At 46.9% G+C, this 15,971-nt stretch overlaps 1 protein-coding gene across 2 annotated transcripts in view; it reads right to left on the bottom strand.

Annotated features, from left to right (window-relative positions):
• Positions 1-25: 25 nt before the first annotated feature.
• The window catches only part of LOC144944303 (SLIT-ROBO Rho GTPase-activating protein 1-like), an 85,478-nt gene continuing 69,532 nt past the window's right edge, over positions 26-15,971 (bottom strand). For both annotated transcript variants that reach the window (XM_078872346.1, XM_078872347.1), the window contains exons 15-22: positions 15,661-15,795; positions 12,758-12,863; positions 10,909-11,133; positions 9,827-9,906; positions 7,334-7,514; positions 7,007-7,144; positions 5,135-5,567; positions 26-4,679 (exon numbers count right to left, since the gene is read on the bottom strand). In XM_078872346.1, the coding sequence (XP_078728472.1) occupies positions 4,287-4,679; positions 5,135-5,567; positions 7,007-7,144; positions 7,334-7,514; positions 9,827-9,906; positions 10,909-11,133; positions 12,758-12,863; positions 15,661-15,795 (1,691 nt within the window). In that variant the 3' untranslated portion in view covers positions 26-4,286. The remainder of the gene's footprint in view (positions 4,680-5,134; positions 5,568-7,006; positions 7,145-7,333; positions 7,515-9,826; positions 9,907-10,908; positions 11,134-12,757; positions 12,864-15,660; positions 15,796-15,971) is intronic.

Here is a 15,971-nt window from a genome sequence, read left to right on the forward strand (position 1 = left end):
AAATTGAAAACAAAGCAAGTAGTATTGCATTATTTTATTTACACTGTTGCCATACGATGCAAAGGTGTGTGTTGGTGATGTTTGCACTCAGTGTATGTATCAGACAGTGCATAAACACAGTTTCTAACCCACCCATGCAGAAATAATTACACATAGCAAGCCAATTTGGCTAGCTATATCGCACGTCTAATTAGGGAATGCTGGTCACTCTGCTAATCGTCACCCGTCTCGATTTACCAAACCTCAACCACAGCACTTGCAACACCAACACAGCATCCATTATTAACAATGGAAAGGACATTTCTGCTACTGTGATTGACTGCTATCATTAATAATGAACAGACATCTCCATGAATAAAGAAAACAGAACAAAAAACCCCCAGGTTAAATGGCTAGCTGCAAAAAATCATTAGAACGTAACACTCAACACAGATTTGTGACATCTTAAGCACTGCACGTACTCTTGATGACCAACAAAGAAAATAATACTTTACAGAAACCATCTGAAGTCATGCCTTTTCACTGTAGCCAAAGGTAAACAAAGTGTAACTAAACATATATACAGGTTATACCTTATATTCAACCACATACGCTTTTACAAAGCGCATGGCTAAGAATCGTGGGGTGTTTGGGTACATCATATTGGTTTACAAAACAGTGCCCTTTGTCAGACGTTGGCGTATGTTCCAGCTACAGATGTTGATCATGTTCAACTCTTCACACACTCGAGCACCACAACAGGTATTTCGGGCGGGGGGGGGGGGTGCATTTTCAGCCGTGAAAGTGGAAAGGGCATGGTAGAGGCATACATGACGAAAATCCTACAATGAAATCGGCTGCCTGTGGAAATGGTACATTTAACATGCCATAATGTCTGTACACACTGGCAATGCGGGGCAATCATTTTGTATGCAAGCTTGGATGCAAACGTTTTTACACCCTGCAATGCATGTTTTTTCAATGACCCCTCTGCTTCAGCCCGAGACATCGGTAATGATATTTCAATTGCAAGGAACACGTGGGCTTCCACTTGACCAAGTCTAGTTCACGCAGGTGCCATACACACAGCCACATTGCAGGCCCCTCCCCACAGCGAACAACACCTGCAGACAAGGCGAGGGCTTAATATTTAACCAAGAATTCCTACAGTAGGATCGTGTTGCACCGAAACTGTTGGCTACATTGATACAATAGTAACACACCAAATGCCCGAAGTATATGCACTTAATACATCGTGATGCAAACGGAATATCTATGGGTACACCTCCATTAAATTGCTTCAGTTACGATATATGGTACATTTAGAATTATTTAACATTCGACATTCTTAAGAATCTTCGAATCATTTGCCTTACAAAGGGTAAGCAAAACCGGTGTACATTTCTATGGTCCCTCTGTTTTTCTTGTTCCTCTTGGCACGAACAATCGACTATTTCTGGTCCCATTGTGCCAACATTTAGCATCGACAGTCTCAGTGCTCAAAGGCGAGTGGTGTCGGAAGAGCAACTGCCGCCGCAGAGGTTCATAAATACCCCCCCCCCCACACACACTCCACCCCCTGTCGCGAAAATTAATTTTACATCTCTGTGCATACGATGAAACATCTGTGGCTCACCGCTTGTCCCAGCGAGCCACGGACCCACGGGGGCAATGCCCTGGTGCTTTCGCTGACTACGGCTCCCGCACTCTGTTGGCGACACGCATTGCGGTGGGAATGGCTTGAAGCTTGAGCTCCAGTAATAATGATACTCTTTAAGACTTCAACACGCACAACCGCATTTGCGGGCACGCCGTGTGTCCATTGTTTTGTACGTCAAAATGATGGAGAAGCAGGTGAAACGCATTCGCCAAAACCCCCCCACAAATATAGATTACGATAATTTATTATGTGGAGCTTTGGTAGAAAGTACTAGCATTAACTACGTAAATAGTGAGGGTTTTAAAGTCAACAAGTTGGGCTCAACGGTGGAGATAGCACTGGACTTGATACTGCAGTAAACAATCAGTAGTTTAACCTATCCATCATTTCATGTCAACGTTAGAATAGGCAGTGCGGTACGTTAGTACGATTCGAAAATGTACACCATCACGCTATAATTCCATAGCCTCGCTGCATAAAGTGTAAGGTGTAGGCACGTGCGATGGAATCTTACAGCGTTTGATAGAGGCCAGTAGTCAATAATAGCATAGGGTAACGAAACAAGTTGGCAATGTGTCGGCTTTCCAAATGCTCTCGCACAAAAGCACATTTGTAACTTACAGAAAGTTTGAAATTAACGATTCAATACAAACGTACAGAGTTTGCACCCTCCATATTCTGATAAACAATACAAACATGCAAGAAAAAATTAACAAATTATATTCAAAACAAAATAGCATTTCTGTGGCTGAACACAACCGCTGTGTCCTAATGGTACTACAACTGGTAAATCGCTCAGTTTAAACAACGTTTCAACAAAGTGTGCGATACACTATACAGTACAAACGCCATTAACTTCAACAGACAGGCTCAGGCTGTGATGTTTCTACATGGCTGTGACGTATCAGTGAGCCTAGTGGTGTTTTCCGTGGTCAACCGATGCAATTGCAAGCCGAGCCACTCGCCCAACTGGAATTGCTCGAGGTTACAGCTCTTGTCAGGAAAACGCAGACATCTGATATTGCAGTCCAGCTGCAGGTCCGCCCCACACCTTCCGACGGCACGCTTGGCTATATGCAGACGAACAACCACGTCAATCTTTAGCTTGGTCAAACGTGCCAAAGCAAGGACCTTCTGAAATCCAAGTCTTGAGAATGTACTGACTTAATAAAGAACTATTATTATAATGAACATTTGTTTTTGATGTGGCAACCTCCATAATGAAAATGTCTTTAAATAATAAAATAACTGGTATTTACCCCCCCCCCCACAACCCAATCACCTTAATAATTGACAATGCTTATTTCTACCACGAAATGTGTTTATTAAATGTTAATTAAATACAAAAAATAATCGAACAAGAGTACTGTCGCACAAGGCAGGTTTAAACGGAGTGGATTATTAAGTGCATTTAATTTTTCCACAAAAATATTATCGGTACATTTGTCTCGATTCTCGAAATGTAAACGTGCAGGATGTGAATGGTTTTCTTTTAAGATATTTTCAAGATGGTAGGTTAAGTGGAGAAGCCTTCACCTGGATATTATTGTTTATTCTTAAGTCAGGTGTTTGATACTATTTACTGCTATACATAAACATTAAGAGAATGAACATTTAAATACATCTATGATGGTCACAATAACGTTTTTCATAAGTGACGATAGGATAATTCTAGCGAACAATGCAATGTCTTTTATAGGTAAATATTCCGTTCTGTAAACATTTAAAATGTCTAAGAAATACTGCATTACGAGTATTTTAAGCTCCACATACAAGCCAGGTAGACGGAAAACCAACAAGCACAAGTGTGAAAAGGTAGACAAAAGCTTTAAAGAGCAACCCAATCTCTCTGTGGACGACAAGGGTCATATCCATCAAGTGCTTAACAACTTGTCGGTTCTTATCGCAAGAGAATAGGAAATTCCCGTGTGATTTTGCAAAGCTATTAAACGAAAGCACACAACTTCACTAAGGATCTTGCAAAACAAAAACTCGGACTCTGGAAAACAGCTCACAAGGTGTGTCCGTCTTTTGTCGCGAGTCTCTCAATGTGTGATCTATTAGGGCCACATTACGTGGAGCGAGATTGCAAGCTGAAGCGGGGTCCATACGTGCGCAATCCACACGTGACAACGTGTGGCTCAATGCAGACCCTTTAGCAGAATTGGCAACCAGATGCAACCATGTAGTACGGGTATTTTGGCAATGTTATGCATGAATAATATTGTGCTCATTTAATCCTCGAATGTACATCCAAATTGGTGGATTGTAATTTTATGTTCCAGTGGGATATTTCACTCAAAACTAAATAGAATATTCGTAATATTATAGATCACCTTGATTTAGTATAATATGGTCCCATGGGTGCGGTTTTTAAGGACTGACTGAAAGGAATACACTGGGATTTACGACTACGGAAAAGGCAGGAGGAGGCGGTGACAATGACAGGAAACGGAGGACGCATCAAGTGAAGCCGTACAGGAAGGAACAATGTGCTTTTCACCGGTGGTGAGCGGCACCTATATCAACAACACGGCACGTTGTTACAATAGTACATGATGCACCGACAACTCCATGGCTATCCGCCGGCGGCGGCTGCACGTACCGATGCACCGATTAGAGGCGGGCATGAGACAATCGGTGCGCCTCACATAGTGCACGACTTGTCGGGCGTGCCAGGCGCTGCTGGCCTTGGCTGCCCTGCAGCCCCGCCTCCCTGCCTCGGCCTTGCTCCCAGCTGCTGCTGCTGTTGCTGCTGTTGAGACTTCAACTGCGAGCTCAGTTTTGCTTCCAGGAGCGGGCGGAAGGTGGTCATGATCTCGCTGGCGCTGCTAGCGCTGCGGCGTACGGATGGCCCCGGCGGGGCTGCGGGAACGCCGAGGCGGTGCGAGGGGCTGCCAGGGATGGGTGCCGCGGGACCTGACGGTGGTTTAAGAGTATCCAGCGTGTCCAGTACCACATCTGGCGTGTGCCGTGCCGAGCTCTGCCTCTGCAGCTCACGGAGGTCGCTGAGCGCTGAGTTCACAGAGTCGTCCATCTCCTGCGGCACAGGAAACGGAAAGCAAACATTGTGGGGGGTGCGGTTAACACCCGATAACGCTGTGCCACCAATGACTGAAGCTTAATCCACGTCACATCAAGTTCTACTTAAGAACTGCCTTTCACCAGGTAAACTAAGGATCGAGTGATATTGGCTTCTCAAGTTTTGGAAAACAAATTCAATAAATAGTAAATGTAGGAAATTATAGTTGCAAGTTTAATAATGGCGACAATTTATAAAGGTCAGAAATAATACACTAAACACACTGCGTTACATTTCCTAGCATTTCGCTCAATTCCCCCAATGTATAACTGTTACCCAAACTGGTCAAATAATCAGGACGGGTCAGTCAACAGCACGTGTTGGTCACCTGGGCAATGGACCTGGGCAGGTGTTGCGAGTTTCTACTGTAGTCACCGCCGACTGAGCAACAGCACGCTGCCGGCATATCTCACCTCGGCGTGAGTGATCTTGGGCTCGTCGAGGCTGCTGTGTCGACTCGATGACGTTGAACTTCGCCCTGTGGGGCTTTCGGGCGGCGCGGCCAATCTCTGCGGGAATCCGCCACCCACAACGCCACTGCCGCCGCCGCCGCCACCACCACCGCTACCCGTGCTGCCCAACCTCCTCCGCTCCGGGCTGCCTTGCGCCTGCGTGGCCGCCGCCACAGCCGCCCGCACGCTGCCCACCCTCGGCTGCTGCAGGTGGTGCTGGTGGTGGGGCAGGTGCGAGGGGTGGTGGTGAGGGCTCGCCGCGGAGGAGGGCGGCCGTGACGGGATGGCGTCCGTGGACGGAGGGGGAGGGCCACGCACGGGGCTGCGGCCGTCGCTGCTACGCCGGGCCGGGTCGCGCATGTTCAGCGCCGCGCCCTCCGCGCGCAACCGATGCCTGCAGAAAGTAGCGTACGGAAAGTAAAGGTGCAGCCCTGTAATTTCTTGACCGCGCCACTGCTGGAAGAAGGGCCTCTACTAGAGGCAGCCCTAGAGAGACTGCTCTTGGGAGGTATTTGGGTCTACTCTTAGACAGTGGCCAGACATGTTGGAGAACCTGGGGAATACCCACATTTTAACCCACCACCTGCAACCTGCCGATTGCCTGTGGTGAACCCACTTTTTACTGAATGTACCATCTCTATAATTGTTGTAAAGCGGCTGGATCAAGGTGCTATACAACTCTAGATAACATAAGATACTGCCAGGTGGACAGAAGTGGGAGGGATTTAAGAGAATTGCACCATTCCACCATTGGAACCTCATTTGCCAGGAGCAAAATATGATAATTAGTTTTTTACCCTTTAATCTTTGTTGCCAGATAAAAGGGTAATTTTGTTTTATAATTTTGCTACTGGCAAATGAGGTTCCAATGGTGTAAATGCTTACCCCGAGCTCTCATACTCTGATGGTGCATTGTCTTTGAGTTGTGCGCCTTTTGGCGTCATCTGGTTCAACACCATGTGAGACTAGGCTCTAAGGAAAGCTGTCTCGGGTGTGGACCAATCAATTTCAAGGACAGTGCATATCCATTATCAGAGTTATGTTTTTTGTTTGCATTCCGACTGCAGGTATTGTGGTCAATGCAAACATGACTCCTTGTAAAAAAGTTTTGTTGCCAGATAAAAGGGTAAAAAATTATAATTGCACCATTGTTTGATCTCCCACAAATTCTAGATTGCAAAACAAAAGTGCTAACCATTACATCACAGCAGCACCATGAAGCCACATTAAGAGTACTTATTGGTAATAGGCAACTGATGCTGGGTTTCTGGTGTATGTTGAGTGTCTGGTGTTCATGCTTATTTGTGTTGCACATAGTGATTACGATGTGCAGATGTATGTGCCTGTGTGTTGTGCGGACCTGTGTGATGTGTGCCGGGAGTGTGTTGTATGTGGCTGTTTATCGATGTTGTGCATACTGAGTGTGTACTGTGCACATGTGTGTGGGGAGCGGTAGTGTAGCGGTGAGCACATTGCACTACGAGCCCAGCAACCCGAGATCGTTTCCCGCTCACGGCCAACACCAGTGACGATTACCTGAACCGGTCCTGGGCCTCCCCTAGGTGGACTCGGCCTCAAATGAGTACCTGGTGCGATGTGTAAACATCGCCACTCGGGAGACAAAAGCAGCCGGACGTAGTGCTGGCCGCCCACCCCCTCGTCTGCCATGCCGGTCTTCATGGGTGCTCACTAACAGCAATTTCTCCAAGAGTCTGTTCAAACTATAGGTGGGATCTTTGTCTTCATACAGATGTGTGTGTGCTGAGAGTAAGTGTATGGTATGAGTAAGTGTATATGCTGTGCTAGTGTCGTGCCACGTCCTTTAGCACTCGCCGTTCAAACTGCGGCTCGTGCAGCTGCTCGGTGGGGGAGTGAACGTCGTGCTTGGAGGACGTCTTCTCATCCAGGAGTGGGCCGCTGCTCGCCTCGCTGTCTCCCTTCTGGCTCAAGCTGTCGGACAGCGTGTCTTCACTGTGGCCAACGCGGACGAGACCACCACAGCGTTAAAACAGCAGCTGACAATCGTGATTTTCGTTCACGTGTGCAATATCTTATTGATTTTAGAGCAACGCGCAGGAGGGATGGGGACATTGAAATGGTTGGGCGACTTTGTCCGTGGTCGTGTCTTGCGAGCGCGCGTGCGGCACGCATCCGACTCACGTGTCCTGCACCACGATGTACTGGTGCGGGATGAGGCCGTCCACACCGTTGTGCCGCCCCTCCCACCAGTCTTCGGACGCGCGCTGGTACAGGAGCAGCGACGAGCCCTTCTTGAAGCTGAGCTCGCGCGCCGATCGCCCCACATAGTCAAACTTGGCAATAGCCTCGATCGGCTCAGACTCTGCGGGGTCGAGAAGGGCAGAGTGGGAGGTCAGCGCGGTACATACGACGCAGTTTACACAACAATCAATCATTATTATTTGTTAGTGCCTGTGAAGAAATCACATACAATGTGCCCGATCTCATTAGATCTCAGAAGCTAAGCTGGGTTGAGTGTAGAAAGTGCTTGGATGGGTAACCAAAATTACCATATATAGATAGTCACAGGGCTTGCATAGCGAGGTTGTGGGCAGAAGATGGATGTACGGCAAAATCCATTACTGTTCTGCACTTTTATCAGTCCTACATTGATGCTCTCTGCCTCAATCAACCACACAATTTACAAGCAGCAATTTGAGCGTACAGCTCACACACAAGTTTGGTTTGTTGGTCCAAATCTCAGTTGGGGGTTGACACCAACCTTTCATATCTGAGGTTAATACATTGACTAGCGGGAAATATATTAAAAAACTTCTCAAAACTTAAAAACATAACATAAGCTACTGTCCATTTGTCCGTCAACAAAATTATAAGTCAATAAAGTTATAGGAACTGGGGGGTAAATAGTTCATCGAAAAGGTTTCCGAAAATTGTCGACCCCCCCCCCCCCCGCCAAAAAATATTTTTACCCCCGTGCAGACATATATACCTACACACCCTACAAACAATAGAGTGAGTAGTATCTAGTGACTCTATAGTAGTATCTCTCTCTACGGTAATAACTACTGACTCTGCAGCAGTATCTAATGACTATAGTAGTACCTACTGAATCTATAGTGGTATCTATTGACTCAATAGTAGTATCTACTGACTATAGTAGTAACTACTAACTCCATAGTAGTATCTGCTGACTCTACTTTTAAAACTGTGTACAGTATGGAACCGCTCACTTGTGCAATATATTATATTAATTATCCCCCCCCCAGCCACGCATTTGTGCGGGATACACGGTCTAAGCGGAGGGTGGGGGGAGGGATGCGTGACGTCAGCATGCACACTGCGTAACGCTGCCGCATGCGGGTGACATGACAGATGTCACCGCTCACTTGTCGTGCAAAATATATGCATTATTGCATCCCCCTCCTCCCCCCAAAATACTAAAGTCTATTTTAAAACTTTTTGCATTGTGTACAGTCTGGAAACTACCCACATGCCAAATTTAAAGTTTGTTGCATGTCGGGAAGTATGCTAAACATTTCGAACAGACAGACATTCACAAATTTCCCTTAAATATCTATAGAACTACCGTTTAGTGGGCAATCAGCAGCGGTTGCCCTATGTGTGGACTATCCAAACATGAAAAGTGGGGGTAGTGGGCAGGACGTGTTCAGCAATCACTCGCCACTGATTTGCAGGAAATCGAACTTTGGAAGTCAGGTTCAAAGTGCAGTGCGCGCAAAGCAATGGGCCACCGCTCCATCCATATATAACCACGTGTAAAATGTATTACAACATAATCCCCATGAGCAAAACACTCGCATGTATATGCGACATTCAATGCAGCCAGCTTAAAATTCAGTGTAATTAATAAGTTCCATATGCTGCCACCGACATAATTTAATTATTACAATGCCCTATTCAGCTGTTTTTCAATCACGTATGTTTTGGCATTCCAGAAATAAAACAATTAACAACAGCGTCGTTTATTGGCCTCCCGGCACATTCCCAGAAGCCAGGCGGACAGGCTCATGCAGCAGGAGAGAGCCGAGGGCAGTCACAACACACACCCGGAGACGGCCAGGAATGTGAATTGCCTCCAGACACTGGGGAAAAGGCAGCGAAATTAAACGGGTTGAGGAAGTAGAACATTAAGACTAAAGTTATGGGCAATCAACGTTGTGTCAAAAATTGCCCTGTGCCACAGCCAATTGAATACCAGCAGTACAGAATTTGCGCGAGACAATAAACGGGTGACTGTGAAAGATGTAGGAGGCTCACACACGCACACGCAGGAAGGTAGGTTGCGTGCGTGCGTCTGCGTGAGCGAGCGCATGCCGTGCGAAGTTAAGCAGGCGAGCGTTCTGCACACACGCCTCGTTTTTAATACCAGTTTGTGCGTGTTCTTGCGGGTTATAAATCTACAACGCACAACACTGCAGATTTATAACCCCGAAGCTTACCGTCACAAGCGCCTCGTTTGATTTTGGCACCAATCATTTATATTTAATTTATATATTTTATGTGAGACTCCTTTCATCGCCACAATTTTTTTAATGCAGGAAAGAAAAATAAATCCTCAAGAGTCCAATTTTAGTAAAAAGGTACGCTTGAGGAATGAAGCGGCGTGGTTTTTTTTTTTGCTGAGCTAAGTGTCCCCACGTGAGAAGTTTTTACCATCATCGCTGGAGCGAGGCTCTGTGCCAGTGTCAACGTCCACCTCCTCCGGCAGCGTGGAGCCACAGGGCAGCCCATCACTGGCACATGCACACAAGGACAACCGTTATACACATAGGTAGAGCTAGCAAGCACCCTGGTATGGCCGGAGCAGGCTTGGTTTGAGAAAGGCTGTGCTCCCCCCCCCCCCTGGTGTTACAAAGCAACTGCAAAATCAGGATTTTGTTCCAATTTAAAATGTTGTGGTCAAATTTCGATTTAAAGCTTTCGTGACTGCAGGGATTCATCTTCTTGGTTCTTTCGGTAAAGTCACGTAGAATAGAAATAATAAAATAATAAAAATAAAACAATCAAATATTCTTTTTCGATTTAAAGCTTTCGTGACTGCAGGGATTCATCTTCTTGGTTCTTTCGGTAAAGTCACGTGGAAGGGAAGTACTTCCCTTCTACGTGACTTTACCGAAAGAACCAAGAAGAAAAATCAAATATTCTATTATTTTATTATTTCTACGTGACTTTACCGAAAGAACCAAGAAAATGTTGTGGTCTTTAGCTCGATTCATGATGTGAGCTGGGAGTGGGGGGCTTTCCTGCGCGGTGGAGTAGGCGGGGTAGACGCAGCAGGTGCGACCAGCGTCAGAAAGAGCGAGGCCACTCTGTGTACGCTGGGCGAGTGATTGAGTGAGCCTAGCTTTGTAGCAGGAGGCAGGACTCACACAGATGGAGGGGATGCCAGCTAGCCACGTGTCTGGTTAAGCCTCCCAGAAATTTGGCAGCTTTACTATTTAAGCCGCCGCAGTACGTGGGCAGGCGGCATTGAGCAGCGGCACACAAATTCAGCCGTCGGTTTTCTTACCCCGTTCCGGCAAACTCAACGCTATTTGCCACAGCCAATTTTCTCACGTTAAAGTGTTTCCCCCCCCCCTCCCCCAATATTTCACGTTGTACATTTGAAATACAATTGACATATAATGTATAACATACATACAACTAAAAGAGCCCCGAAAAGGTTTTACCGAAAAAACCTAAGAGTATAAAAGAGCCCCAAGCAAAGAGGCGTCACACATTGCCGGCTCACCCACCAGTAATCTTCGCCCGTCATGCACTTCTCGTAGATGGGACCTGGGAGGTCGCGCTGCCCGGGGAAGATGAACTCGTGCTGCTGGATGACGCTCTTCATGACCTCGTTGACGTGCGTCTGAGACGACACCAAGTCTTGGTCGTCGGGGGCTTGCATGAGCGTGGGGCCAAAGCACACGGCCAGGTTGTAGGGATCCATCATGTTCTCGTCGCTGTAGTGGGAGAGGCTGTGGACCGCAGTGGGGGTGGGGGAAGGATAAGTGGAGGGGACTTAGCGATTCCATTAAGGCCTACAAGGTTTGCATCATGCACATCGCTGACTCGTTCAATTCAACTAACGCACGGCTGTGTGTGTGCGGTTGCTTGTGAGAATGTTATGCTGAATTTACACAGTGGGCCAAGCTTATAATGTTAACTCTGTTGCATTGCTCACATGCTGTGCAACGATATCTGTTACACAGAATAAGTGTATTGCTTATATTTGGAGACAGGTGCATACTTTTGAGCCATTACAGCCAATCATACCCCACAGCTAAAATTATTAATTCACCACAGGTTAGGGAGGAAACCAGACTACCAATGTAGTGATATGGAATAAGTCACTACGACATGTAGCGCTGGCAGCTGGCAAAAAGCTCAGCTGCCATGCCAACCCTGTCCGCCAGAGGTGAGGGCGTAGACGGGAGGAAGGGATGTGGGGAGAAGGGGACGGAGGGGGTACGGGAGAAGCCCGGGAACCTTCTAGGGGGTTCTAGAAGGGGGGCGGAGGAGCCAAGGAGGTGCGAGGCTGCGCTGGGGGGGTATAAGGGGGACCCCGGGGAGGACTCGGGGCCGTGGTTGGAGTGGACCCCTGAAGCCCGTCAAGTCCCGTCAAGTCTTCGTCATCGGCAAGATCGTCTTTCCCTAGTCTCAGCGTTGTGGGTCAGGCAGCCGTTGCTGTCCTGAACTTACTGTAAGTATTCTCAGTGCCGGCAAAGGCTATCAATAAACAGAGTGCCTCCTAATATAGTGTCTCTCCAGTCTGTCACTACACCTGCATAAAAGAACATATTAAGATATGGAGATAACTCTTAAAAGGTCTGCACAGATAAGTGACAAACCTACTTGATATGATGTCGCCTAGAGGCACCACAACCTCACCGTCCTCGAGGCAACTACCTCGCACACAATCTCCACGCGATCCACACAAACACGACCTACAAAGAGTGACGGATAACTGGCACGCACTACTGTGCGTCATTGCTTTCTCAACAGGGTGAAGAATGGGCCGGATGGCTCAGGAATTCACTGAGAATCTGAGATCGAATCCTGGCAGAGGCACGTCATTTAATCACGTTCTCAAGTGTAGCGAGTTGATGGTCTCAGCCCAATTACCAATGACTACACGAAGGTCCTCCATCACATTAAATTTGGCTCTCTTAGCTTTTCATTTCACGTGCATGATTCCAGCTGTGAGACTTACAGCTCCAAATGGAAATTTCTTGTCTCATGACGCGATGCCGATTTTACAAATAAAATGCAACTTTGGAAAAAATTACGGGGAAAATAGAAAAAAACAGGCAGGTGTGTGTGTGTGTGTGTACACAACAACACGCGGAGCGCCGGGTGGCTAAAACACAGCAAGCTGGCACAATCGGTGGCACAGGTGGTGCATCTGCCAGTCATCCTAGTCAACCCATGGCACCTGGGGGTCTGTCCCAGGACCTCCTGCTAGCGGGCGTTCGACACTTGACGTGGCCTTAAAGTTGCGCAGAGCCTGGCACAAGCGCCGTGATGACGTCCCCGCCATTTCGTGGCGAATGGCGGTCGTTGTTGTTGTTGTGCGTGCAGTCGCAGAGCTGCTCTACTCACTGGTTGAGAAATGCGAAGAGGTATCTCATGACCACGACGACGGGAGGCGGCAGGGTCTGAATGACTTTGCGGATCCCGGCAGCTCGCTCCGACGAGCTTTCGATTTCTGCAGTCGGCAAAGCGACAACGCAATCGTCAAATGACACTGTGAAACGTGCAGCTTGACGGAATGAGCGCTGCATCACAAGTACAATGCTGATTTATACAGCGGTTGCATACCACCGCATCTCAACACGCTGTCCAAAAACGGTTGGGCATTTTCATTTTAGAGAGAAAACAGGGGTATGTTCAACTTCTTTCGCACCGTACGTAGCCAACCATGCTAATCGGAGGTGTTGGGGGGTCAGTTATAGGGACAGGAAAAATGGAAGGGTTTGAGCCTGGACTTGAACAGCGCAGGGAGATAGCGATGTTGGGGACAGGGGAAGGCAGTTGCAGAAAATGGGGACAGAAGCAGAATGACAAATAACTGACACACATGCCACACAAACTGGTATTGAAATTTACCTGATGCCACTGATTCAGAGTGACCTTGAACAATTTCTCTGCCTATGAGACTTCCAAAGTAAGCTATGAACATCACTGGGTAACTGTGGGAAGTCAAGCCACTAACACACATGCCAAGTGTTTCGGGAATGTCTTCTGGTTTGCATAATTATGTTAAGTTACCAAGTGATATGTATTATAAAATGCAATGGAAAAACGTTGCAGGTCACTTGTTACACACTGGAATGAGTTTGCTGTTTTTCTACACCCATTTAAATGCAGGTCTCCATAAAAAAGAGACATCTGGTGTCAATTGGCCCTTAATTGGTCACAAAAAAGGTCATCTATCACTATCCCATAACAAAAACTACGGTAAACAATTAAATAAAACTGATAAAATGATGCATTATTTCAAGGAAATAACACAAACCAGAGGAGGTTTCACTATGTGTTCCAAGTTAACGTTGTTGTTGTATGCAATGTTAGGATATAAGAGAACAAACAATCCTGTAAACAGATTTGAGAATTAAAACAAACTGGCAGTGCTTCCAAATGGCTGTCACACTGCATTACCATTGCTATTAGAAGCCAGCTTACAATGGTTAAAACTACGGCACTCTTTTGCATAAGCCAGTCAGCATCGCTTAAGGGCCAATTAATTTGCCCCCGGCAATAGAATTAATAAACTTTACAATGGAGGACCATCAATCGAGAGCGACACAGGGCTGTATGATAAGTTGGCGACGATATGTGCAGGGTGGATTTGGGTGAGGAATTGCCAACAGGGACAGAATGACGCAGAGATAAGGGGGGCTTCCCTTCAACTCCACAGGGCCCATTTGCAACACCAGCCCAGCAATTTAATTCAACCCCGAATAACAGTTATAAATTGTTGATCACCGACTCTCAAGGCAAATTTCAGGAGGGTCCTGATTGGAATGTTTGGCCAGTTCTGCTTTGAGCATTTAATCTAAATTGCCTGGAGAGAAAACACGTCCACAGATTGGGACAACACTCAATCTTGTCATATATGATGCAGCAAACTAACTTGATGTCACGCCTCTTGCAGGCACCTCACTGCCCTGCAGGTGCCTACCTCGCACACGTAACCTAATCGCCATTCACCAACGCTGCCTCCCGGTTGCTGGATTAGGGGTGTGCACAATTGTTCTCCACGCTGCATCGTTCACTAATTCCCCCAATCAAATAATCCAGAATGCACCGGATCTCATCATATCCTAGAAGCTAAGCAGGTTTCAGCCTGGCTAAAGCTTGGAAAGGCGACCACAGTACATGTTATATGCCGCGAAGCTACGTTGTGGACAGTAGAGGGCAGTACAGCAAGATCCATAATTGTAATGTATTTCGACACTCCCATGTCTATATCTGACTGCCTTCACTAACAGGCATTGGTAATTGTGGCCAAGTATGGTGATATAACCTCCACAACCCCGCAAAACACAGACAGGCCCTCATCCAGCAGTGGATTGACAAAAATGGCTGTACACATGTACACACAGCTAAAATAGAATCGAAAAAAACCCAGCGCTGCTTCTTTATGATTGATGTAATGTACAAAACTACAGATTTATCCCAATAATAATAATCAGTGGTAAAAGCAGGTGAGTGTTTAAAAACCAAAAATAACCATCATTCAGATACTCTTTGGTTCTTTCGGTAAAGTCACGGAGGTATAAAATAAAATAATTTATTTTGAAATAAAAGAATTTATTATCAAATAAAATAATTTCTTTTAAAATAAAATAATTTATTTATGGATCCCTGCAGTCACGAAAACTTCAAATCTACATCATTCAGATGTCAGTCCTTGTGCTAGGTAATATGGATATGCCAAGCTCAGGCTCATAAAACCTCTTGTCCTTTGTGTCATTTGCCATTTATCGTTCCGTTGCACATATTACCACTATCACAACCTTACTCTAACCTTGCTGTGTTAATGGCTTCGTGTGAGAGTTATTGACTTTCTGGTGGCGTCTGCGGGAAGCAGATTGACCGATTGCAATGATGTTATGGGATTGCATGAGACGTCCATGCTCATTACGGTCTCCTGCTAAAAACAAAGCAAATTCCACCCAAAATAATTCAAGGCCACTGCTACTCTTTAGACAGATACAAAATCATATTTTTAAAGATGCTAGAAAAACTTGTGGGCCTTGTGTGCAGCCAACTTGCAGGTTTGGCGATTTTCTGTGCGGGTGACTTACTGTCCGGTTTGACGGGTTGACGGTGATTAATGCGACTCGCAGAGGCGGTTGACTCACTGTGCAGGCGACTCGCAAGAGTAGGGCGACGGGCGTGTGCGATTCGTGCGATTAACTCCGTGTGGACGAGTCACATACGTGGCCGAGTCATGGGTGGTTCATCGCGTGGGTGCGTTAATTGCCAGGGTCACGTACGGACGCAGGAGATGAGGTCGTGGAACTTCTCCTTCGGGAAAAGCGGCGTCTTCATGCCGCGGAAGTAGAGCTTGAGCACCCCGGCAACGGAGTTGATGTCGCGACTGCTCTGCTCATCCTCCAATGGATCGTCTCCTGCAAAGGCAACAGAATACGGCTCGCGGAGCTACGTACGCCGAGCCTCGGGTTCCCACCCAGCCCCTTCCCCACCCTCCCCACCCAGCCCCTCCCTCCCCACCCTCCCACTTTTGGATGCACGACGGACGGACAGAATAATCCCTGTGGGCTGGTGTAAGGAGGTTACTACCAGT

Source organism: Lampetra fluviatilis, chromosome 34 (assembly GCF_964198595.1).
Source record: "Lampetra fluviatilis chromosome 34, kcLamFluv1.1, whole genome shotgun sequence".
NCBI lineage: Eukaryota > Metazoa > Chordata > Hyperoartia > Petromyzontiformes > Petromyzontidae > Lampetra > Lampetra fluviatilis.